Source organism: Choristoneura fumiferana, chromosome 14 (genome assembly GCF_025370935.1).
Source record: "Choristoneura fumiferana chromosome 14, NRCan_CFum_1, whole genome shotgun sequence".
NCBI classification, from domain to species: Eukaryota; Metazoa; Arthropoda; class Insecta; order Lepidoptera; family Tortricidae; genus Choristoneura; species Choristoneura fumiferana.
The window spans coordinates 409468-433747 of record NC_133485.1 but is presented as its reverse complement, the minus strand read 5'-3'; the positions used below and the strand labels follow the sequence as shown (position 1 = coordinate 433747).

The following is a 24280-nucleotide window of genomic DNA, read 5'->3' as shown; positions in this document are numbered from 1 at the left end:
TGTTCTAATCGCCTGTCGGCACCTCCTGTGCTCACTCACGAGTCTAGATTAATTTCCTCAACTTGCAAGGTTGGAAAAGTCGTTACTCCAATAAATAATAAAAGTGTAACTTTGAATACAGACAGAAGAGATAAAAACATAAAGGTTCCGGTCGGAATCAAGTATTGTCAGACGGATAGCGCCGATGCGATTCAGATGGCTCGGGTTCTAACAATTATCTTTTCTGGTCTGGTGCCTGCTCTGCAGTCTGCAGCTTCATCAAAGAAAAAGCGGAACACTACTAACTATTCGTATATCAGAGTCCACTGTCCCGTTTTTTCACCAAGGATTTCGACGACGTTCGTAATTAGGACTAACGGATTTCCTGGTCGGCAACTAGAACTGTCTACTGTACATTGCCAATTTAGACTCGAAGCCGACTCGCGCGTGTAAGACCACAGCTCCTTTCCTTTATTGCACAAAATGAGTCGAGGAACTCGCGTGCAGTACGCCCTTCGCATAGACAATTTGACAGTCGATGGTTAAATACATGAATCCCGTTCAAATTGGCCGGAGGCCAGGAGTTCCTGCTGAAGCCGCGAGCGCCGGCGCCGGCGACGGCCCGTGCAAAGCGACCGCTCCCTTCACCTTTTCCCAGCCGCGTTCAGTTATTCCGGGGCCGCTTCCTCGTGGTGGCTTCAGTCGTTCGGCACGTGAGGTGAGAGGGTAGGGTGATGCGGTCGGGGGGGCGCGGCGGGCGGCGGGCGGCGGGCCGCTCAGCTGCGCGCGGGGTCGGGTTTGGGGGCGTCGGGGGTCGCGGGGCAGGCGGGGGTCGCGGGGCAGGCGGGGGTCGCGTGGCGCGCCAGGTAGCGGCGGCGCGCGCGCGCCAGCAGCTGCTGCTTGCGGCGCTCGAGGCTGTGCTCGCGCTCCGTCGACGTCGCGGGGAAGTCGGGGGACTCCCACTCCGGCTCCCTAAAAATACACCATTTCCTTTGTTGAACGAGCGAAGCTTAATCTCGGCGCGTCTACTGAGTTGAATGTGTGCGAGACATTAACTGGAGTGTTGACCTTTCACGTAATTTAGTTGGCGGTATATGTGGCCATCAGATATTTCGAAGTGGCCAAGGTGGTCAAAAATATCAGAACATGCACTCTATTATTAAGGTGTTAAGAGTTCAGTTTACATCATAATCTATATATATTAGATATATCATATCTGAAAGATGGGTCCATATCGAGGTAATTGTTGAAAGTTATAACGTAATGTTTGTCATTCGTAATATATTGTTTGTCAACTCTTTGTTCTCTGAATCCATTAATTGTTCAGAATTGTTACAAAACAAACCCAACCTAACCTAGAGTTGTATTGTATTGTATTGTAACTCTTTATTGTACATAAATACACATGAAAATAACAGAACACAGGATAATAAGATGTACAAAGGCGAACTTATCCCTTAAAGGGATCTCTTCCAGTTACATTTTGAACGATTGACAGGATATCAGATACAAGAGTAGATACTACGAGTACAAAGAAAAGATAAAAAACCGAAATTTTAAATTAACTCAAACAATTCATTATAAATATACATACATATATAGGTACACACTAATACATAATAATAAAGTCAATAATCTAATTCATATCAAGACAAATAAACCATATGTAAATAGATACAATAATAATAGTTTTCTATAGCATGACGATTCAAATTAAAAAAAAAAATACCACTTTTACACTAGTGTTATAATACTAACGGTAGGTCGTCGAGCGCGGCGGGGGCGCGGGCGCGGGGGCGGGGGCGGTGGCGGGGCGGGCGGCGCGGGGCGGGGGCGGGGTCGGGCGCGGGCGCGGGCGGCGGCAGCCGGCCCTCCAGGATGTTGTCGACGGTGAGGTCAGCGTCGCGCGTGGCCGCCAGGTCCGCCGCCAGCGCCGCCAGCCCGTAGTGCGGGAACATCGCCTGCACCTGACACACGCACACAATACACACTATTATCTCTGTGCAGTGCACATACCAGGGCCCAATTGCATAATAAAAGTACAGCTAATAGTATTAGTAAATTTCAATACAAAATCGCTAATAATATTAGCTTGTACTTTGTTATGCAATCGGCCCTGATCTAGTCAATAACGGTTGGTCGGATCATCGGAAACAGTAGGATCACGATTGGGATACGACGGCACCCGAAGTGTCAATCAATTGTAGCACTCAATTTTCATAACCATTAATTCATATTATTTGTGGCGTTATCTGGGAAAAGGTACCTTGTTGTCGGTATTGAGTTATTGATATCCATAATCTACATACATTTAGCTATCGAACCATGTAAGAAACATGCATGTAGGTTTAATAGATATTTTTTTTAAAAATGTTGAAGCTCAAAAGCCAGAAAAGGTGATTATGAGAAATTGAATTCAAACTTATACATCCAATAAAAGTATGTTATTGTTGGAAGTTACATAGATGACATGCTATTTGAGGAGTAGATTGTACGGGCTTTCAGGTTTCAAGAACAATTTTGTATTGGACAACGGTTTTCCTATAGTTTACCTTGCCAAAGTGCATAAAGTAAAAAAAAAGGTTGATGGATTTTTTACATTTTTTCTATTTATAGTATACTTCCATTGGATTTTATCGAAGGAAAAAATATTATGCGTAATTGGACACTAAATAAGAACCACTCCGTTTTGAATTAACGTTGTTTATTATATAAAAAAAATACTTTATCAAAATAACTTTTGTTGTTTACAAATGTAATAAACAGTCAAAATCAACAAACTTTTATATTTAGTACGCTAAAACATAGCCAAATGAGACCAAATTAACTCAACAAATCTTAAAAAACTAGTTTTTTCAATCTCAAAATTTAAGGTAAAGTTTAGTAAAAAGTTGGTACAATCACTAAATATTTTCTAAAAGGTACCTTATCGTCGGTGGTAAATATTTAGTGATTATGAAGTGATATCATTTGAAAACGACGAAAAACTTACGATTAATTTTAATAGTCTTAATTTAAGAACACTGTAGTATTAAAACTCTTACCAAAAACCTATAATTTTGTCTCAACACACTAAATGATTAACGTATTTGAAAAGGTACCTTATTGTCGGTCGTAAAATGTTTAGTGACATAATTAAGAATAAGATCTAAAAAAATGCTTTTGATTTGTAGTTGTAACTATTAATCGTTATTATTATTACTATAAATCAACCTCTAAAGACCAGCAGGTGGTAGGACCTTGTGCAAGGTCCGCCCGGATTGCTACCACCATCTTGCTCGCTAATCCTGCCGTGAATAGCAGTGCTTGCATTGTTGTGTTTCGGCGTGGAAAGTAAGACAGCCGGTGAAATTACTGGCATTTGAGGTATCCCATCTTAGGCCTCTAGGTTGGCAACGCATCTGCAATCCCCCTGGTGTTGCAGGTGTCTAAGGGCGGTGGTAATCTCTTACCATCAGGTGACCCACTTGCTCGTTTGCCATCCAGTCGAATAAAAAAAAAGACAAATTGGCGTAAATCGTCAATAAGGGCCTTATCACACTAGCGATTCGCGGGAGAGTTGAAAGCGAGGCAAGCGAGGCGCTGCGAGCGTATAACGATTTCGCCGCAAGCGCGCAACGATGTCGCTGCTGCGAGCGCATGGCGAGTTCGCTGCTTTAGCGTCAAAAACGCCATATTGTAGACTTTCGTATAATAAATAGGGCGTCTTCGGCGCTAACGCAGCGAACTCGCAGCGACATCGTTGCGCGCTCGCGGCGATATCGTTTCGCGCTCGAAGCGAACTCGCTGCGCGCTCACCTCGCTTTCAACTCGCCCGAAAATCGCTAGTGTAATAAGGGCCTAACTGGCTACCGCCTAATGGTGGCCAGTTATTGATGATTTACCTTACTCTAATTAAACGCATTTTATGATGATTCTTGACGTTTTTTACGCGCCGACAAGCACCGCAATGGGCCCGCGTGGGAACTAATGCCCAAGCTCTCTCATTCTGAGAGGAGGCCTGTGCCCAGCAGTGGGACGTATAGGCTAGGATGATGATGATGATGATGACGCGCCGACAAAGTACCGACGTCCGACACGTCTTCCAAACCGATACCGAACGCACAGAAAGCATTCAAGAGCGGCACCGACAATAAGGTACCTTTCTTACTAAACTTTAAGGGATGTTTTAACTCATAAAAAATCGATTTAAAAACTTGTGTCTCTGTCAAATTAAAATTTAGACCCTGTTTATTAATATAGAGTAAAAAAAGAAAAAATGATTTTTTTTCGACATTTTACTTCAAGCGCGATTATCTCGGAAACTAGAACCGACAACAAGGTACCTTTTACCAGATAACGCCACATTTATTCATAACTAAACTTACAAAACTTTTGCATTTATAATATGTATTTCCTATTGGGATGTCAAAATACAAAATGTACGGCTGTATGATGGGTATTCAATCAAGGTCGTATATACAGATATTTTATATAACTAATTACATTTTGCAATAATACCTATTATGTCAAATACAAAGTACGATGATAAAACATATGTATCGAAAATTAAAATACTCCTACGATTAAAATGTCGAAAATCGAAAATCTATCGATTATATCACAATATCGAAAGTTGTTATACCTACCTATGGTCAATGTCTAAGATTTAAATGTCGATTGATTAAAATATCGAATGAGTATTAATATCGATAGCCAATAGGTATATCTATCTATCTAAATATCTTTATCTTTATGTAAGTTGAATATGTCAACATATTTGAATGTCGAAAATTAAAATAACGTACATACTAATCTGCTTTATTTATTGCTCCTTTCTGTTAATAGCATTTATTTTACATAATCTAGTCATTTTTAGCGTTGTTAGCGTTGTTGTGGTCACTGTTCTAACTTAACCGAACCAATATTTTTGGTAATTCATGTTCAATAGGTTAGGTTAGGTTAGTATTGAGTCAAGGCGCGAAGCCCCTTCAACTGAGCGGAATAGGGCGCGGAGCTCCGTCAACCCTGTCACGTGATAGTTCATACATCGGATATTCGATACTCTGTACTTCGATATTTTGGACTTCGATATTTATGTCTTTCGTGTCACTTTTGTAGATAAATATATTTTCGATATATTGGACGTAGGTTATCTAACCATTCGCCAATATAAACTTTCGTTATTTTAATTTTCGATATTTCGATACAGTCGATATTTTAATTTTCGATATTTTGAACATCGACATTTTACCCGTAGGTATTTTAACTTTCGATATTCAAATATGTAACCCAATCCAACTAGATATTCAAGTTTCAAATTTGATGTAATTTTTCCTTAAGCAAGCGGAAAAGAAGCGATAACAATGCGCGTTGGGTGCGGTGCCCCCCCGGCCCCCCTGCCCCCCTCACCTGGCGCGCCATGGCGTCGAGCTGCGCGGCGGGCAGCGGCGCGCGGCGCACGCGCGTCACCTCCACGGAGAAGCTCGGCAGCCACGACACGTAGCGGGACCCTGCGCACCACACGACCACTTTAACACTTCGTCATCATCATCATCATCAGCCGGGAGATATCCACGGCCTCCCCCTTAAAACGCCACAATGAACGACAACTCGCCCTCGCCACTCGCGTCCACCGGTTGATCGCAACTCTTGCAATGCCGACTACAATGAATGAAGAGTCCGCACGTTAAAATGAGGCTTTAATTTTTTTAACCGACTTCAAAAAAGGAAGTTGTTACCTCAGAACTCCCGTCATTTATGAATCGATATGTTTTTTTTTTTGCGTTCGTATAGCAATGTCTTCAATTAGGTCTCACAATAACCAAATCAGGATCAGAAAATCGAGGGATCTCTTCAAATGTTGTAGGGAGACCTATGGTAAATTAGATATATTTAGTAGTAACTCGTGCATTTGCTCTTGAAAATCTTCATTTGGTGAAGTGGAACTGATGATGAGAACCATAGTTGACCATCGGAGTTAGTACTCAATAACAACTGGTTGAATTTTAATTACTTTGTCACAGTTGCAATGCAATTTATGCTCCTCGTAATGCATATGCTAAAACTGGTGAAGCACCAGGACTTCTCAATAATGAACGTCTCTGCATCGGAAAATCTTTTGTAAAAGGTGACGAGCAGTTGATATTAAACTATTGTATCTTAAATAAGTTACACTAAAAAACGTGAAAAAAAAATTATAACAAAAAATTAAACCGACTACAAAAACCATGAAAATAATTTTCTACCAGTCTGAAGTCGGTTGGTGCCTCAGCACGAGCCAGCTGGAGACCCAATGAAACCCAATATATAGTGCGTCGGTGAGGTAGATGACTATAGGCCCACTCCTGCTGGCTCGTGCTGAGGCATCGACCGACTTCAGACTGGTACAAAATTATTTTCATGGTTTTTTGTAGTCGGCTCAATTTTTTTAAATTCTTTTTAAGATATACTCAGCGGCACAAAATTTAACCACTTTCCACGATACTGGCTAATTCTCTACAGCATCAGCACTTTTTTTACTAAACAGGGAAATAATCCCCCTGCTCAGCGTTGGCTCTAGCCCTAGAACATCGTTTCCGCGCCTCTCAAAAGGCGCCATCATCATTAAATTTTGCACTGGACACTGGAAATTGGCGTCCCTTGCCATCTGGCGGATTATTTGGCCGTTCCTTCGATGAAACCACCTATTATAAAAAATAAACGCAATTCCTTCGTTCAAGTCTTGTAAAGGAACTGGTGCGAAAAAAAATGCAATACTTCCATCGAAGGAGCAGCCAAAGGAACTACCGCGAATAATTCCATCTGGCGCCTCTTGGTTTACCCTGAGCCAAGGACGTGTCCTTGTCCGCATCAGGCATCACGTCGCGTCACGGTACCTAAGCAGTCGAACATGCGGAGGCGGTGCAGCAGCAGAGCGACGAGCACGCCCAGGGTGAGGAACAAAACGAGCGCGTACGCGGCGCGCGCTAGCATCCGCGCCGCCGGGGGGGGCGCCGACCCTGCATGCTGGGGCTGCTGCAGAGGGGGGATGCCGGACGGATGCTGTTTTGAACTTATTTTAGCGCATGTCTGACTGACACGTTTGATGACACTGTCGGATCGGGGCGGTTGACATTGAAAGGAACGTATTTTAAAAGAGGTCTGTTGTTCGTAAAAAGGTAACGATAAAGTGAGTTTAATTTCGCGCTCGGGAGTGCTAAAAATCTGTGGTCGTGGCGGTGGCTTGATTGAATGAATTGGTGAATTCCGAGCTCATGAGTTGCGTGTTGCAGATAATAAATGCAGAAGTGAGTGCACACTGCATATTGAGAGGCTAAATACTTCAAGTAAACTAGTTTTAACGGGATTATTGGACGAGCGAGAACGCTCAAGAAACGATGGAAAAAAGCACGGGTAGGACTGGAAAGAATCAGCGTCTAAATCACAGCGGAACAAATCAGTTACGATATATTGCAAGGTCCCTAGCCTAGCCTTTTCGCATAACTAATAATGATCATGACACACGTCGATGCTGATCTCGCGAACCACACGCCCTTACAGTTCCAATCATTTGCGCGTCCTCAAACATCGTCCACCCTCAGGTGGCTGTTAGACCGCATTTCTTGCCAAAAGTCTAGCACCATACGTGTAAATGTTCTGTCGATAGGTTATAAATAGAACAGGTGAGGCTGGCCCTAAATAGTTCATAGTTTCAGAATAAAAATTGATCGTTAATATGAAATAGTAATATGAAACAGAAAAAGCCAGGATCCCGGCTGAGTGTGTGGTAGAGGACGAGGACTGACCGTGGAACTGGAAGAGATGGTTGACGGGCAACTGCGGCGGCGGCGGCGGCGGCGCGTCTGCCGCGCGGCGCGACGCCGACAGCGCGCGCCGGCACGTCGGGCACGACGCGTCCTGCTGCATCCACTGGCACAGGCACGAACTGCCCACACACGAGGCCCATTACACTACGGTTACGCGCTCATTCTGGCGTCACTTCACTCCATCATTCTGGTTATCTATCATTAACATCGAATTCACGAATATTATTGAAAACGTTTAATTTTCAACAGTCCGCAATCCGAGATTGTTAAAGTGATTTTCCACCGGCGAGGCGAGACGAGAGGGGGGCGAGACAAGAATTGAAATTTGCATGGCGGCGCCGGCGGCGACCCGCGGCGGGCGGGCCAGAACGCATGCATTTCAATGAGGCTATCGTTTTTTTGTCTCACTAGATGGCGCACTGTTGCGTGAGGTTTTTTAAGTATGGCTTTCAAAGTATGTTATTACGGGCGTGAAAACAAAGTTTACATTAAATCATATTTAATACACCTTAAAACCGTACCATAAAAAATATCGAGCATGCCACAGTGTTGCATAGTCCCCGTTTTGTTCGGAAAAAAGGGAGGACAAAGGTTTCCGAAAGACAAAAACTGTCTCAAAACACAGACATTCATTACCCCGGAACGCATATTTGCCATAATTAATTTCAGATCTTGCAAAAATATTCACAAAATTATTCTAATTATAAATAAACCCGCGTAGCTCACCCAAAACTATGAGATTTGACATTTCGGAGACCTCACGCTACACTAGCGCCTCTAGTGGCGAATTCATTCGCGATAGCCCTCATTCTCGTCTCGCGTCGCTTAAAATCACCATTACGCGATGATTCTGTCGTCATTCTGACCTAAATGATGGACTGAACTGACGCCAGAATGAGTGTAACCGAAGTCTTCCAGACGGGATGCACTGCATTCCAATCCAACTGTAACCTAACTGCCGACGGCTAATACATTTTCCATTGCATTTGACAAAACTAACTGCATACTAGCTCCGATTGAAATGTCAGCAGTGGGCAATTACGTTGCAAATTCGTCCGTAACAGCTCTAAATATTGAGCGCAATCTTTTGTCTCGACGCTTACTGCCTACAATCTGCTGGGTCCATACGCGCTCTGGAAATCGGGCTTGATGCCTACCAACTAGCAGTGGGCAACCGTGATATTCTTAGGGGCTATACCTACTAATATAAACTTAATTTAATGATTTTGCTAGAATGCCTCAACATAAATATTTCTTATGTTGATCAAATTGCTCATCAAACTTGTACAAAAATAAATTAACACAGAAACGCAAAACACGCACACAATTAGACAATTTCCCATAACCAATTTAGTAAAGGAAAGAATATTGCAGAAAGAAAAACGTCTCTTCTTATTAGTGGAGTCAGGCGTCGAAGGTCCAAATTGAACGATAAACAAAATAAAGCAGATGGAGTACTCACTTGTGGAAGAGATGGTCACAGGGTAGTTTACGCGCCTCCTTCATGGGCTCCCAGCAGATGGCGCAGTTGTCCTGGTTCTTCTCAACCTCTTCTTTGCTCGCCATCGGGTAACTGCAATGCCAAACACCCTCACGTTAACACGTTGTTCGTTCACAGACTGTTTCCAAGGGCTATAGAGGGTGTAGACTTACGCTCAAGTCGCCGACCGGTTGTGCCCCTCCGGCTGTTTCCCAAAATCGTATTTCCTATTTCATTCTGTACATTCTCAAGTTAAATATTAGAACTGTGTAAATTAAAACTAACTTTGAAAACAATGTCAAAGAACAACGATAGCATTTAAATATTCTTTTATTACCTATGCATTGCAATTTGCATATACCTATGTAAAATGGCATCGTATCGATGACTCCAGCTAATAGTGGAATAGAATACATTAGTTATTGAATGACATCTACCTATTTGCGGTCAGTTATTGTGTCAGCATATGGTCATTTATTTTCAATTACCGATTTGACTACAATAAATGAGATACTTAAGTAACAGTATACTGCTATGTGGGAGCTAATAGCACCCAATTAACTCGTAAACTAAAACTGCTTTATTTATTTTTTTCTCCAAGGTATGCAACTGCTGGATTTCAAATGCTGCACAAATTTTGATTCAAGCTTAGCAAAGGTGGAATGCGAAATAAATATAAATGTACTCTTTAGTAGGTGCTTTGGGATATTAAAGGTCGGCTTTCATATCTATTGTAATGCATGATAACATGAGTTTGCATATCAGTGTGATATAATATAACATACTTAAATGAAATCATATGAATCAATAATAATGCGATGAGTCACGTTGCGTCGCGGTGCGGCAGCACTCCGATGATGAAACTCTTCCAAATGACCTAACCGGTGACTTTCACTAAAACTTGCATTCTAGAATTTACATATTTTTCTACAAATATATGAGACGAGACGTTTATGATTTTATTAATATTGTTTGAGCATTAAGATAGGAAGAGGAACCAAAATTTTATACTCGAAGTTCACATTGCAGCGTTTTACGTACCAAGAAAGTGAAATGAAGAAAATAAACCTAAAATCTAGTCGTGGTTTTGTTATTTGGAAAATAATTTTATTTTCTCTATAAGACGCAGGTTGGGTTTTTTGGGAAAGTTTTATTCGCTGATACCGCAAATCTATACGGGAAATCTTCCTAGTCCTCACCAAGGCCTTCGACACAGTAACTGTTTCATTTCTAATGAGCAAAATTGGATGATGGCAAAAAGGTACCCAGCTAAAACCCTTTGATCAAAGCTTACCTAGGGAACCGTACCTAATAATATGTTAAGATATGTAGGTAATATTCTCAGTGGGACCAGAAGAACAATCGATCCAGAGTTCCTCAAGGAAGTATTCTAGGTCATACTAGGTAGTTACCTTATTTAATTAAATATTTTTATAAATGGATAGCATGTCGGTGCACCAACAGCAACCCTGGCAGTCACCTGGCATGCATGTGGTGCTGCAGCGCGGTGTAGAGGCGGTGGCGGCGCAGGCGCGCCTGCAGCTGGTGCAGCAGGTGGCGCAGCTGCAGCAGCAGCACCAGCGACGCCACCGACACCAGCATGTTGCCCCACACCACCATGTGCAGCACGTGCGCCGCCTCCACCACCAGCGCGCCCGCCTCGAACACCAGCCCCGTGTAGTAGGCCGCGCCGCCCGCCGCCTCCGCGCCCGCCCACGACAGCACGTAGCGCGCCAGCACGTGCAGCGCGCCCACCAGCACCAGCACGCACTATCGACACACAATCACACGCTCTTCGGTCTCCCGCCCGCCAGTCTCCGCACTCGCGCTCGTACCTATCACGTTCGCCCTGCCGAACCCTTTGTCTCAGATAAAGAATGCGTGGGATCGATCGGGAGAGTAAGTAAATGGAACCAGCTATAACGAGGCTGGCTAATAGATTCACTAGATTAGATGGTCAACATTTTTCAAATCTGAAGCAGCACGGGCCACTACTTCTAGAGGTAACATCAGCCAAATAAGTGATCTATAATTTTTTAAACAAGTTGCTATCGAACGAATATGTCGCTAAAGTCGAACTTGCAAGTTGACAGACACGTCTATTGGCATTATTGTTTTATGGCAGGCAAACGATTATCAAATTCAGGGTGGTAGATCTAGACCACATATTTGGCTGATGGTACCTAAACATACTAAAATTATACACAAGAAGCTAACCGCCAGGCCAACCAATTATAGAGTTGGGGGACAAATTCAAAGGCCTCGGTGGACCACTTTGTGATCCGCGGGCCTAGGCTGGGCACTGACCTGGAAGTATATGCAATACCCTAGATAGGCCAGTTTGTCAATCTAGATATTGTACTGTTGGGATGTACAGTACAGGTAGTATCGCAAGATGGTACCTCAGCGGCCATGAAGGCGAAGGTGTCCTTGGCGTGCGGCAGCGTCCAGCCGGCGGCGGCGGCCAGCAGCGCGCCGGCCGCGCCCGCCACGCCCGTCAGCAGCGCCGCCAGCCGGCAGTGCGCCCAGCGCGCGCGCGCCGGCGACGACGACAGCTGTACACCAAACAATATCACAAGGTGAACCAATCGCTGGCATTCTCAGCGGTAAACAACTACCTGTTGCTCGCGAACTCGTCTACGTTGAATTCGATTATCGCGCGTCTGCGGGATCTATAGGTACGATTTTTCGAGAAAAAACTATCCTATTTCTGTGTCATGCTACGGTCTCTAACTATCTTTATACCGAATGTTATCACGGTTGCTTGATTTTAAGAGTTTGCATTTTATTGTAATAAGATAGCAATCAAAAAAAAAAAAACTGGACTGTCTCTGCCAGATGGTTAGGTTAATTCGATCAGTCTTGTAGAAGACGAACTGGGCTGTTCATACTTTGAAAGAGAGAAGTAACAGGCAAAATAAACGGAAGTTGTTTAGATTAACCCCATGTTTCACCATCCAGTGATTAAATTTATTTGACGGAAAAAATGTGATGCCGTCTCAGTTTGTTTTGTTCGAATAGACGGAGACGACATCACATTTATCCGTCAAATAAAATTAATTAATGGCTGGTGAAACAGCCCCTTCAGAGCGTTTATTTATAGGTACCTGCTGAGCTGGCAACGTTGCATTTTTCTTAGTTTTTCTCGATTATTCCATAAAAATTGAATGAAAATTAAAAATGTGGTCTGATAGAACTCTTCTGCAATAATTATTCGTGATAGACTTTTATATTCTTTAAAAACGAATTAATGTTTATAAACGGTTTTTAAAGAAAATAAAAGTCTACAACGAATAATTATTGCAGTAGACAACTTATATATTAACAAGAGTTCTATCAGACCACATTTTTAATTTTCATTCAATTTTTATGGAATAATCGAGAAAAACTAAGAAAAATGCAACGTTGTCAGCTCAGCAGGTATAATCGCTCTTAATATTAAAAGTAGCGCAATTTTTATAACTAGAGTGATTCACAAAGATGATTTTTAGACAAACAAATTTTGTCATTTTTTTAATATCTCACAACAATGAACAACACAAACATAAGAAAACGAGTTATGACTTTCATTTAGTCAACGCGTAGAGGGCACACTCGGTAAGCATAATTTACGCAGAGGAAAATGGTTCCATCTAAAATGACTCAGTTACCGCAGTTCATTACATGTAATGGAAAAGACGACAATTGCCGCCCTGTGGTCATTCGACGGGCCGGCGCGTGCGTGACACGCCTTCTTAGTTACGATATATATATATATATGAGGAGCAATCGTTTCTATAGCTGATTATTTGTTTGTCTTTCGAGGACTGGTGTCATTACAAGATGAGTGTATTACCTATGCAGCTTAATAAAGCATATGCGTGGAAGAATGGGCTTTGTCTAGCTCGTGCCATCCACTCTGACCTTAATAACAATAAGTAGAACTTTTGTATAAATGATCAGGTTGCATACGATGATGAATAAATTGTTTGTGAGTCTAGTCTAGGGCATTTACACCATTTCGGCAGCTTTTATGGGAACGATTGCGTGCGTCAGTCCAATATTCCGGGTGATAATTTAATAACTACATCATTAAATAAAATAAATAAATATTACGGGACAATTCACACCAATTGACCTAGTCCCAAAGTAAGCTTAACAAAGCTTGTGTTATGGGTACTAAGCAACGGATAAATATAATTATATAGATAGATAAATACGTAGTAAACACCCAAGACCCGAAAACAAACATTTTCATACAAATATCTGCCCCGACACGGGAGTCGAACCCGGGACCTCAAGCTTCATCATGATCATTGCGTTAAGTTCCTACTTTCGGTTAGTAGGTACTTAGGCAGGCACAGAATTATAATTAGAAGATCCGTGTTCGTCGTTAGTAAATTTATTTTACGATTGAACTTGAACTGCATAAACCAGCACGTGAACTGTTTAATGTAAGGATGAATTCTTTTTCAGTATTGTACGAATACTATCAACGTAATACTGGCCACAGAATTTGAATACAATTGAGTGTTTCTAGATCAAGGTTGACTCGGTTAGTAGGTATTACTTATTTCCTATTAACCTACAGTAGTATTGTAAACTAGTGCATAAAAAGATTCATTACACCTGAGACGTTTCTACCCGAGCCGCAGGCAAGGGTTGATAGTGAAGTCGATGGTGAAATCGATTTTTGGATGAGATATAAGTAGGTACATTCTGCTTTTCACTTCAATTGCAACTTCGACAATAAATGTTCACTTCAAGCTTTTCTTATTAGCATTAAGTACTAGTTCTATAATAAATAATTTTCATTGTCTAGTTTAATGAATCTTCATAAAACACGGAAACTTCTTATATTCGTAGCTGTTGGCATTAGATTTTAGATTAAGTACTCGTATACACTACAGCTTAAAAAGTCATTTTATGCAGCCTATATTCAGCACACATAAGAAATTTACGGGCATGAGAAAATTTCTCATCTTCATTTAATGAATAGTATATTCTTATCATGTTACGAGAATTTGTGTGCCGACGCCGACACGCATTTGGTTGATTTTTATTATTTTACGAGGATACTATTTGATTTGCCCTAAATTCAGAGCGTCAACCCTCAAATTGGCAGCCCAGGTCAGGTTCAAATCAACCTCACTGACAAGACAAGGCGTTAAGTTAGAGCTGCCAGTGAGATAGTGAAGCCACTCAGCCGTAACTAGCTTGAGGTCAAAAAACTACTAGAATAATAACGCAAGACGCTAACCTTTGCGATAATGTCATAATCTACTAATTCTAATTATTATAAATGCTAAAGTTTGTGAGTATGTGTTATGTGTGTTTCTTAGTCCTACCATAAAACTGCTGATCGGATTTGTTAGCTGGATGTCTGGAATAACACACAGGCTATTGTTATCTCGATATTCGCACGGGCTCGGGAAAAATCACAAAATCAAGAGCAGAATTTTTAAAAATGCTTTCATTTTAAGGTTAATTTTTGTTACCTAATAGAAGCAATCATTCGACAAATTCAAAGTTGGTAGATCTAAAAAAGTGAGTCTAATTTATGTGATACGGAATAACAACGTAACCACGATGAATTAGCAGCAGGGCTACTACGAAACTCGAAGTTCGTGTCGTGACTGTTAATACGAGAGCGAGAGGGACGGTACGATACGAACTTCGAGTTTCGTAGTAGCCCTGCAGACGCGCGGGTGGCGGAGTTGCTCCACGACATTGTGGCATTGTGTGCGAATGTTTCGGTTCTTGTGGTTCTAGTAAATTCCAATTTAATTTCGAAACCGAAACGGAATATTCGGTAGGAAGACTAGTCCCACTAATGCGAAAGTTTGTCAGTCTTTTTGTTTGTTTGTTGGTTGGTTACCTTCACGTCTAAACCGCTGAACCGATTTAGATGTAATTAGGTAACTATACATACAGATAGTTTGAGTCCCGAAAAAGGACATAGGATTGTTTTTATTTTATCCCGGAATTGCAGTTTCCGCAGGATAGCGATAAACAAATACTACGCGGACGGAGTCGCGGGCAACAGGCTAGTGAAATATAAATTAGTTAATTTTCTTCGTTATCAAATGTACTGAGTGCCACGTAGTTTTATGCACAAACAAGACAAAGATACTTTGTCATGGTTTACGTTGTTGAGGTTATTGTAATGGTAATTACCTAGTAGCAATTAATATTTAAATTTGTTACAGTAAATTGCTATTCATAAGTAAATATTTGTGCGCCGGCTGTGTCGCCCTCCGTCACGCTCCAGTTTGCGGTCCACGTGCGGGTGCGCAGCTGCTAACAACATTATATCTACAAGTTTAATAAACATGTTGCTAAAGGGATAAAGAAACTCGTTATTAATTAACTAAGTCACAGATGTAGTGCACAATGGTCTTACATCAGGAATGTTGGTATTGATCGTGCTCCCTCAATAAGTTTCAGTACCCATTGTACTGTCACCATCACCAATATCTGACACAACAAGCGCGCATAAAAATCTGATACGACTCTATTTCTAGGGCCGGAAGGACGTGTCAGATATTTTTGCACGCTCCGCTGTTGCAGATATTAATGCTGGTGACTGCACAGTCAAGGTCAAAGATATGTTTACACTTTACTACCTTGTCACTGTCACTTCATTAGAGAAGAAGGCTTACAGTGACAATTAAGGTACTAGTGTGAAGATATTTTTGACCTCGACTGTACAGACAGACGGACATTTTTCAGTCTGACATTTGACACAAAATAATAAAGATATAAAAATGTCAATTGATTGACACCTCGAGTGCCGTCATATTATTCCGATTAAGGATCTCCCCAGCACATCTATCGACGCGGAATCAGCTTAAGAGTGACCGACCGACCAAAAAACGCTTTATGTCCATGTCCATGTAATACTTAGTCTTCCCGTCGGTATAATCGTAGTTTCGCGTAGGCCGAGCCGATCGACGGTTTTTAACCGACTTAAAAAAAGGAGGAGGTTCTATGTATATTCACCGATTACTCAGTCAATTGTGGACCGATTTTCGAGTATTCTTCTGAGGTGATCCCATTGTCACCAAGTCAAGATCTGACGATGGGATCCCAGGGAAATCGAGGGCAAACCTCAAATTTTATAGGCACACCTATGGCGATTTTGGCATTTTTAGCATTAAGATGAGCTTCACATTCAGAAAGTATCACTTGGTAAACTGGACCTGATGAAGAAGACCGTAGATGGAACAACGTAACTAAGCCGTGTTTGGGCTTAATGGAATCGTTGTGAGATGTACTTTGGCTACAAATCACTAAAAAGTCAGAAATAAAGAAATTTTTTAACAAAAAGTACAACCGACTCCAAAAAAATAAAATAAAAAAAAAATGGAACCGACTACAAAACCTCTGAAAATATTTTTCTAGGTAGGTACCTACTAGCTCGAAGTCGGTGCCTCAGCACGAGCCAGCAGGAGTGATTGAAACCCATAGTATATAGGTGAGGTAGACGACTATTGTTCCACTCCTGCTGGCTCGTGCTGAGGCACCGACTTCGAGCTAGTAGGTACCTACCTAGAAAAATATTTTCAAGAGTTTTGTAGTCGGTTCCATTTTTTTTTATTTTTTTGGAGTCGGTTTTACTTTTTTATTAAAAAAAATCTTTTTCGCTCTTATTGCGTGGACATAGTTTATTCCGCGTCGATAGGTTTGGGAAGTCTTTAAGATCCGACTTTTCCCGATGGAAAACCAATAGTCATTAATGTTATTCGCAATGTCTTCAAAGACAGCATGAGTAGTAATAGTTCGACCATGTTTTATCCTTCTAGCGAGGCCTCTGTACGACGCTGCATGACATATGTAGGTATTGCTGCTTTGCAATGTAGATAAGGAAAACGCGAAACCTCGAAGCGGCCACTTCATTCTGCTTCTGACTGTTGATAGGTATTTTAAAAAATATAGGTAAAAAAAAATTGAATCGACTACAAAAAATCATGAAAAATAATTCTATCACTTTGAAGTCTATGCCTCAGCACGAGCCAGCAGGAGTGGAGCAGCTCCACTTCTGCTGGTGCTGGCTATTTATTAGTCGTCTATTATCTACATACCTACAATCTATTGCTTCTATCACTCCTGCTGGCTCAAACAAGTAGAAAAATATTTTCATGGTTTTTATAGCAGGTTCCAGTGGCCAACTATACTATGGTCTTCTCCATCATTTCCTCTTTGCTAAATGGCGATTTTCAAGAGCAAATACACGAGTCACTACTAAATATACCCAAATCACCATAGTTGTTCCGACAATATTTGTAGAGCTCCTTCGATATCTCTAGGATCCTGACTTGGTGAGGATGGAACCTACTTAGAACTATTTCCTTTGCAACTAAAAAAAAATAATTAAAATTATTTATCTTCACCTATCATGCTCGTAAACTATAATTATGCTGGATATACTATATATCTGCGTAAAATATTTTTTTATGATCTAGCTCAGGGGTAACTAACGGAACACAAACAAAATTAGTTTTATTTTATGGAACCCCATACCAAATTATTATACTTGAGATTTGTAACCGTATTTATTAACAGTACTTATTAACAGCCGTACTTATTAACAGCTAATAATAAATAATTTTGGCGGATCCCTGATGACTATTCTACGGAACCTCTAGGTTCCGCGGGACCCACTTTGGGAATCATTGCTCTAGCTAATGAACTTATTTACTAAATTATTTATGTATGACCCCGGCAAACAGGCGTCAACAGCCACGAACAATAAAAGTTTATAAAATAATGTTGAGTGGACCAATAGTCGCGATGGATCGGTTGGCGATCCCTATAGCCTATGCCTATAGTATAGGAGCTCATGGCTTGGTCTAATCCCGGCTTAAAACGTATTGCACTTACATATTCGAAGCGATCCTTGCAGAGCTGCCCCAGCAGATGCAGGAAGCCGACGGCGCTGAACCAGGAGCACCACATGAGCACCTCGTCCATGAACTGGACGTTGAGCACGCCGAACACGAAGATGAACTTGTAGAACACGTAGTTCCAGAACTTGTCGCGCGCGCGCGCCGCCTCCGCCACGCGCAGCGGCCCGAACACCAGCCGCTGCAGCGCCCAGCCCAGCAGCGCCAGCAGGCAGTAACACATGTTGATCGCCGTCTGACAACAACCACATTCATATAAGGAACTCCACGTCTACGTGGCTGACAATAACAAGTTAGGGTCTCCCCACATCTACCGACGTGGCGTGCAACATGGCGTGCTTTAGCCTACCAGAAAACGCTTTATGTCCACGGAATGAGAGCGAAAAAGACGTCTTCCCGTCGGTAAGTAAACGTTTCGCGTCGGCCGAGCCGATCGACGTCTTTTTCGCTCTTATTGCGTGTACAGTCAAGGGCAAAGATATCGACACAGCCAAAGTTACAAAAATATGTATACACGACTTTATGCACTTAACATAAAAGCAGCTTTTTGCAACTTTGGACGTGTCGATATCTTTGCCCTTGACTGTACGACTATTATGCAGATATCTCGAGCGAAGTGCGAAGAACGATATTGACTTGATTGATTTTAGGTAAGTATCATCATTTATTGCTGAAAGTAATAACTAGCTTAAAAACTGAATAGGTACGTACCTTACCTATTCAGTTTACTTACATTTCAGGCGATCATAACGTAATACAACGGTGCTAAAAAATGTATCGACACAAAATCTGTCGTCACGCGTGTTGCATGTTAGAGGTTCAGCTATTTTTAATTATACTTTCTCCGCTCTTATCTAGTTATTTTATTATTATTATCTCATTATTTTTTATCTTTTATACGATGACGACTTTACAGCAAAAATAAAGGTTTCAATGTAAAAACTTGTTAAAAGAGCCTAAGCCATTTCCAGGAAAGTTCGTTGTGAAGAGATTTGCAGTGAACTTCCCTGTTTTGCTGTAAATTTTCGCCTAACGAGCTGTTTGCTCAGTTTTTCCTTAATATTAGTAGGGCTTCATTCAACAGCTCAGGTACGAGTATGTAATTCTTAAACTCGCAACAAATTGGCCTGACTGTGAAGATGCGGCAAAAGCTGCAATATTTTCCTATTATAGGTACCGGATTGGTAATTGCCAAGCGGGCGGAGCTACGCCAGCGCATTTATTGAGATAGTGAAAGCAACAAACAGCTACTAACCACTTTCTTATCAACGTCAGGAAGAGCTGCAAATCTGACGATCGGCTTGCGCTTTTACGTGGTAGGTATATTCATTTGTTTATTTACGTCACAATTTCACAAAGTTCTTTCACAGAGTTGGACTAAGTATGTGAAAAAACGGGAAATTAATCTATTGTCATTACCACCTATTTTTATTAAAATCTTGGTAGGAAAATAAAACCATTAAGCGTGTTTTCCGCGATATTATTGGAAACTAGCTATAATTAAGCATTAAGATTGTTTTGCGAGAAACAGCGCTTAATTGAAGGGATCTCAGAACCTTTCGGCATTTCGATTACGCAACAAACGAGAATATTAAACTATTCGACGACATTGATTCAACAAACGACCTTGAAGGTCTTGAAATTATGCCGCTATGCCAAGTGAGAATAAAAATACACGACAGCTAACTCAAGTTCATAGCTACATTAAATGTAAGTCGAGCTGTTAGACGGAAAGTAACAACATTCCAGTAGTGATGGCCTTCTTCTTGGAGGTGTAGTTGCATTTAACTTCCATAAACCGCCGCTCAGCAGCGAGACGGAGTCAATGTTCCTAGTGGTGCTAAATCCCATTAGCTAATTATTGATGGCCGTGTCATTGTCTTAGGTCGTCGCCCCTTACGGTGGGAGCATTTAAACACATTATTGACTAGGCACCGAGACTGGAGATTCTATTTCACAACAATCGACGATCTTACAAAAGGCACGGCTGGGTGGAAGAAAAATTGACGTTTGTTTCGCTGTTGGGTTGGGGTGTATGTAATGAAGGGTTATCGTTACGTTACCAGCCGTGAAACGTTTACCGATAATGCAACTCAATAAATTAAAGTAGTCTTTAATTCAAATAATGATGATAGAGGTAGTTTAGCCAGATATTAAAGCTGGAAAATCTGTAGCAATTAGATACGATTAATATTCGCGTAAACAACAGAGCAGACATTTGGTTTATTGATAGCTAGATGGTTATTAATAAAGATCTCGCATACGTACGAGGGGTGTAGGTCAAAGTGCGACCTACCTAGCTACATATTTCGCAATTATTTGGGTTAAAAGAAGCTGCGTTGATAAGTACATAACATGAGATTAGTTAGATTGTTGGGTAAATATCGCGCTATGCCGCCGGAAACAAGCCGTCTATAATTGTTTGCCCGGTCTGCTTCGACCCAACCTTGTTATTTCGAACATGTAGATGATAGGTAAACTAGGTAATTAGCCGAGTGCTACAATGTTTATCGCTTAGCTCGGTGCCAACAAGAAACGTTGGTGCTGGCAAAGACACAGACACCGTGTCTCCTGTGTTTGGCACGATGGACTTGTTCGTGTCGCGCCGTGCCTCGTCCGATGGGCGACGCGATAGCGTGTGACGCGGCCAGGCCTGACGTCATCCTTATCGGTCGCACTAAATAAACAAACGCTCGGGCGACTGTTAAGATTTCGACATTTAGTAACGGTAACAAACAGCTATTGTTTTGTTAGTTATGTTATCGGTAGCGGTGTTATGTCACCAATCGGTTCCGTGCGGGCCGGCCGAGGCCGCGCGGCGCCTGCGTCGACGCGGACGCATCAAAACGACGTCTCTTGCGTGCGGCGCGTCGCGTGTCCGCCGCAAAGCTCTATTGTTCAACATTTGCATACCTACCCACCACGCGCTGCGCTGGTTTTAGGCTTATTAGAAGCGTGACCAAATCTAAACAAATGATATCGAAGTCTGTATGACGTGTATGTTGTTTTAAAATGACTATTTTTAACTAATTATGAAATTACATCAGTGGTGACAAACCAGCATTTTTTTTTTATGTTGTCTATCTGTCTTTTCCATGTTATCTCCGTAAAACCTATAATAAAAACCTATGCTATCTCTGCATAACAGAGTCTACTCTTCAATCCTGGGATGCAATAAAAATGTACTAACTATAGGTAGAATTTTAAAGTAGGTTTTAAGAGTGACACAATTAGTTTAAAATTGTACTAGACCCACATACTTTACTTATCACCCACTTTACATATATTCAAGTGATAATGATAAGCTTTACTGATAAAATAATGGCACATATACTATGAGTGTATATGACACCAAAAGTACCCAAACCCAAATACTCAAAGTTCAATAACTCATTAAATGGTATGTTTTTAGGTGTAGTCCCAATTAGACATTATTACAGTCAATGTAGGTGGGGTACTTCCCAACTTTATTAAATAATAAAGTAGACGAAAGTAGGTAGTTGTAGATTGTGATGGCATTCTTACTGTGGTGTACAGCTACCAAGCTGAATATATGATTTACTTCTAAACATGTGTTTTCGTTTATCTGGACTTAATAATTATAAAGTTAACTATAAAGTTATTAAACAATTACCTATGTATTTGGTTTTATAACTATTTTTTTTCCCTCTGATATTTTAACGAGGCTTTAGCACACCAAATGTGACTATGTCAGCCTCATGATATCTATATGATCAGATATATACACCACACCACAGACAGATATTACACTCTCCCTTGCACTGGAATCACGTCTTTATAACTATTGTTGAAGTCCATTTTCATCCATGTTTTATTGTGGTATACATACATATGTAAAACTTGGCAATTACACATAGTTTTGATGACAGTACAGAAATATGGTAGATCAAGCTAATTTTATGGAGCCAGAAGCTAGACACTGGAACAAGAATTGTATTCAGGGTCTGATGATGGAGCAGCCACGCAGGTTTACCATGGCATGATTGTTGTTTCTCTAGCTATTAAAACATCTGCCAGACTGTCTGCTAATAGGGAGAGATGGCGGAAGATTGTGCAGAGAGCTGTGTCAGCCTCTACCACCATCATACAAGGGAGGAAGAGACACTAGAGATCATTGGCACTTTTGCATCATAGATTCACAATTATTTTGAAAAAGTATATTCCATAACATAAAGAAGATATTTAAGTATGTATAGCAATATAAATAAAGGACAGAAATATATGCCTAGGTTTTTACTTTGTTTTAAATATTGTACCTTATTTGAACATATAGTTATAACAACATTTAAGAGACACAAAATTTGGTTGTTTGTTATAACCAGTGTTACTTTGGCACACAAGATGGTATTGAGATTTTTTTTTGGTTGTTATAACTGGTGTCGCTATAAATGGTTTTGACTGTATCTACATTGTCATCCAATTATCCATCAAAAGCAGGTGAGATTCAATTATTTGATTAACAAGATTTGACTTAAACTAAATGAACTAACAAACAAACATTCCAAGTCAACAAATAAACTTGTAAAAAACAGAAGGAAAATGAAGACTAATAATTGTTATGATTATGACAAAGTTTACAATAATTCTGAACAGTCTTATCAGTGCGGTTGATTTCCTAGAAATCGTCATAGCATTTATTATTGGATTGATTATTTGGGACAACTATTGTAAGCTTTTTCTATTTTTGCTTTGATTACAGGGTTGCAACCACATTAGCCTACATGTAATATACAACACTGATTACGAATGTGATGAAAACAATATTTAAAAATGTTATTTGAATATAATGTAGGTTAAACATCTGTTAAACAGTCCAAAATTTGTATGCCAACATATTTTGCAACTTTTTTCAATATTAAATAACTTATTTACCAACTAATTAAATAATGCCAGGCTTGGCATTGCCCAGGTGAATAAAATTAAATAACATTTGTAATAACAATTTCTTGGGCTTTAAACATACTTACAAGAATTTAAAAAACAATTGAAAATTTTCAAAGGAATTTGTGCTAGTAATAATGACAATTCTAAAACCAATTCTTATCAAAAAACATCCAAACGCTGTCTTAAATTGGCGAGTCACCTGACTGCAGCATAATGCAACAGCTGCTATCAGCGAGCGAGGTTTCTAAACAGCTCAAAGGACGGTGGCGACTCACCCACATACAGAGCGGCTCCTGCATCATGAAGGTCAGCACGTCAGCGACCTGGTCGGACAAGAAGCGCGAGGAGTTGGCGAGGTCAAGCGGCGGCGTGGGCTGCAGCAGCCGGCCCTCGGCCGCTGCCGCCGCTGCCGCCTCCTGGCGCGCCAGCGTCGCGTTCGCGCGCCAGCCCGGCTCCCCGGTCACGCTCAGCGCGTAGTATACCGCCACCGACAGCACAGACACGCTCGCCGTTGTATAAACCTTGAGATTCGGCAAGGGCAACCGATCTATGAGCGTCACAGGCATAATGGATAACCACTGTTATGTACTACTGTCTCGAAACGTCACACTGCACATCACAATCATGTATTGATACGTTTTGGTAATTATTAAATGATCGCACGCAGTTTTTATCGAACTATTGCGAGCTAAAAACACATCATCCAATCGAAAGATAAACAGGTATGACAAGTGCCAAGTGAAGTGAAGTTGAAGTGCGAATGAGAGAGAAACAAGGTTTTTGTTTTTTGTTGTTTGATTATTTTCACGTTCCAGTCAGTCAGTTCAGTTATTCACACAGTCAGTACTGTAGTCTCAACTCTCAACCATTTTTTTAACAAATAATAACAAGTGCTTTAATTTAATATAAAAAATATCAAGTTTATAACGCAAATTATAAAACAGCACTAAAATTCTTGCATCACGCGTGTTTGATTGGTTTTAATAAATTAAATAAATGAATGAATATGAGATGAATATGAAATATTTGGATTGAAATGGAGTGGATGGCGCTGTCAAAAAATAAGTAGAAATAGACTTTTCGTTTAGAAATATTACAAGTTCTAATAGAGAAATGATGTCCACGAAATGAAGAGAATAATTTCAGTCATTCATGTAATTTTAAAGTAAAAATAAGCAAAATTTTCATATACTTAACTTTTATTTATGAAATACTGGATTGACATTCCAGAATGTAACGTTTTA

At 40.9% G+C, this 24280-nt stretch overlaps 1 protein-coding gene across 1 annotated transcript; it reads right to left on the bottom strand.

Annotated features, from left to right (window-relative positions):
* Positions 1-326: 326 nt before the first annotated feature.
* On the bottom strand, positions 327-23919 carry LOC141434939 (E3 ubiquitin-protein ligase AMFR-like). Its single transcript, XM_074097425.1, has 10 exons — positions 23312-23919; positions 18109-18366; positions 11649-11801; positions 10727-11016; positions 9229-9339; positions 7746-7885; positions 6837-7211; positions 5371-5471; positions 1738-1946; positions 327-951 (listed from the first exon to the last, which is right to left on the bottom strand). Exons 1-10 carry the CDS (start codon positions 23600-23602, stop codon positions 756-758), a joined length of 2124 nt encoding a protein of 707 aa, XP_073953526.1. The 5' UTR covers positions 23603-23919; the 3' UTR covers positions 327-755.
* Between the last annotated feature and the right edge of the window lie 361 nt (positions 23920-24280).

What these genes read in the sequence shown, in the direction of transcription:
- LOC141434939 (XM_074097425.1), bottom strand. Translation starts at nt 23,602, where the DNA reads ATGCCTGTGACGCTCATAGATCGGTTGCCCTTGCCGAATCTCAAGGTT. An exon ending in TCGCCTTCATGGCCGCTGAG is followed by an intron (nt 11,017 to 11,648) that starts GTACCATCTTGC and finishes GTGTGTCGATAG; the next exon opens with TGCGTGCTGGTGCTGGTGGG. An exon ending in CCATCTCTTCCAGTTCCACG is followed by an intron (nt 7,212 to 7,745) that starts GTCAGTCCTCGT and finishes GCAACTCATGAG; the next exon opens with CTCGGAATTCACCAATTCAT.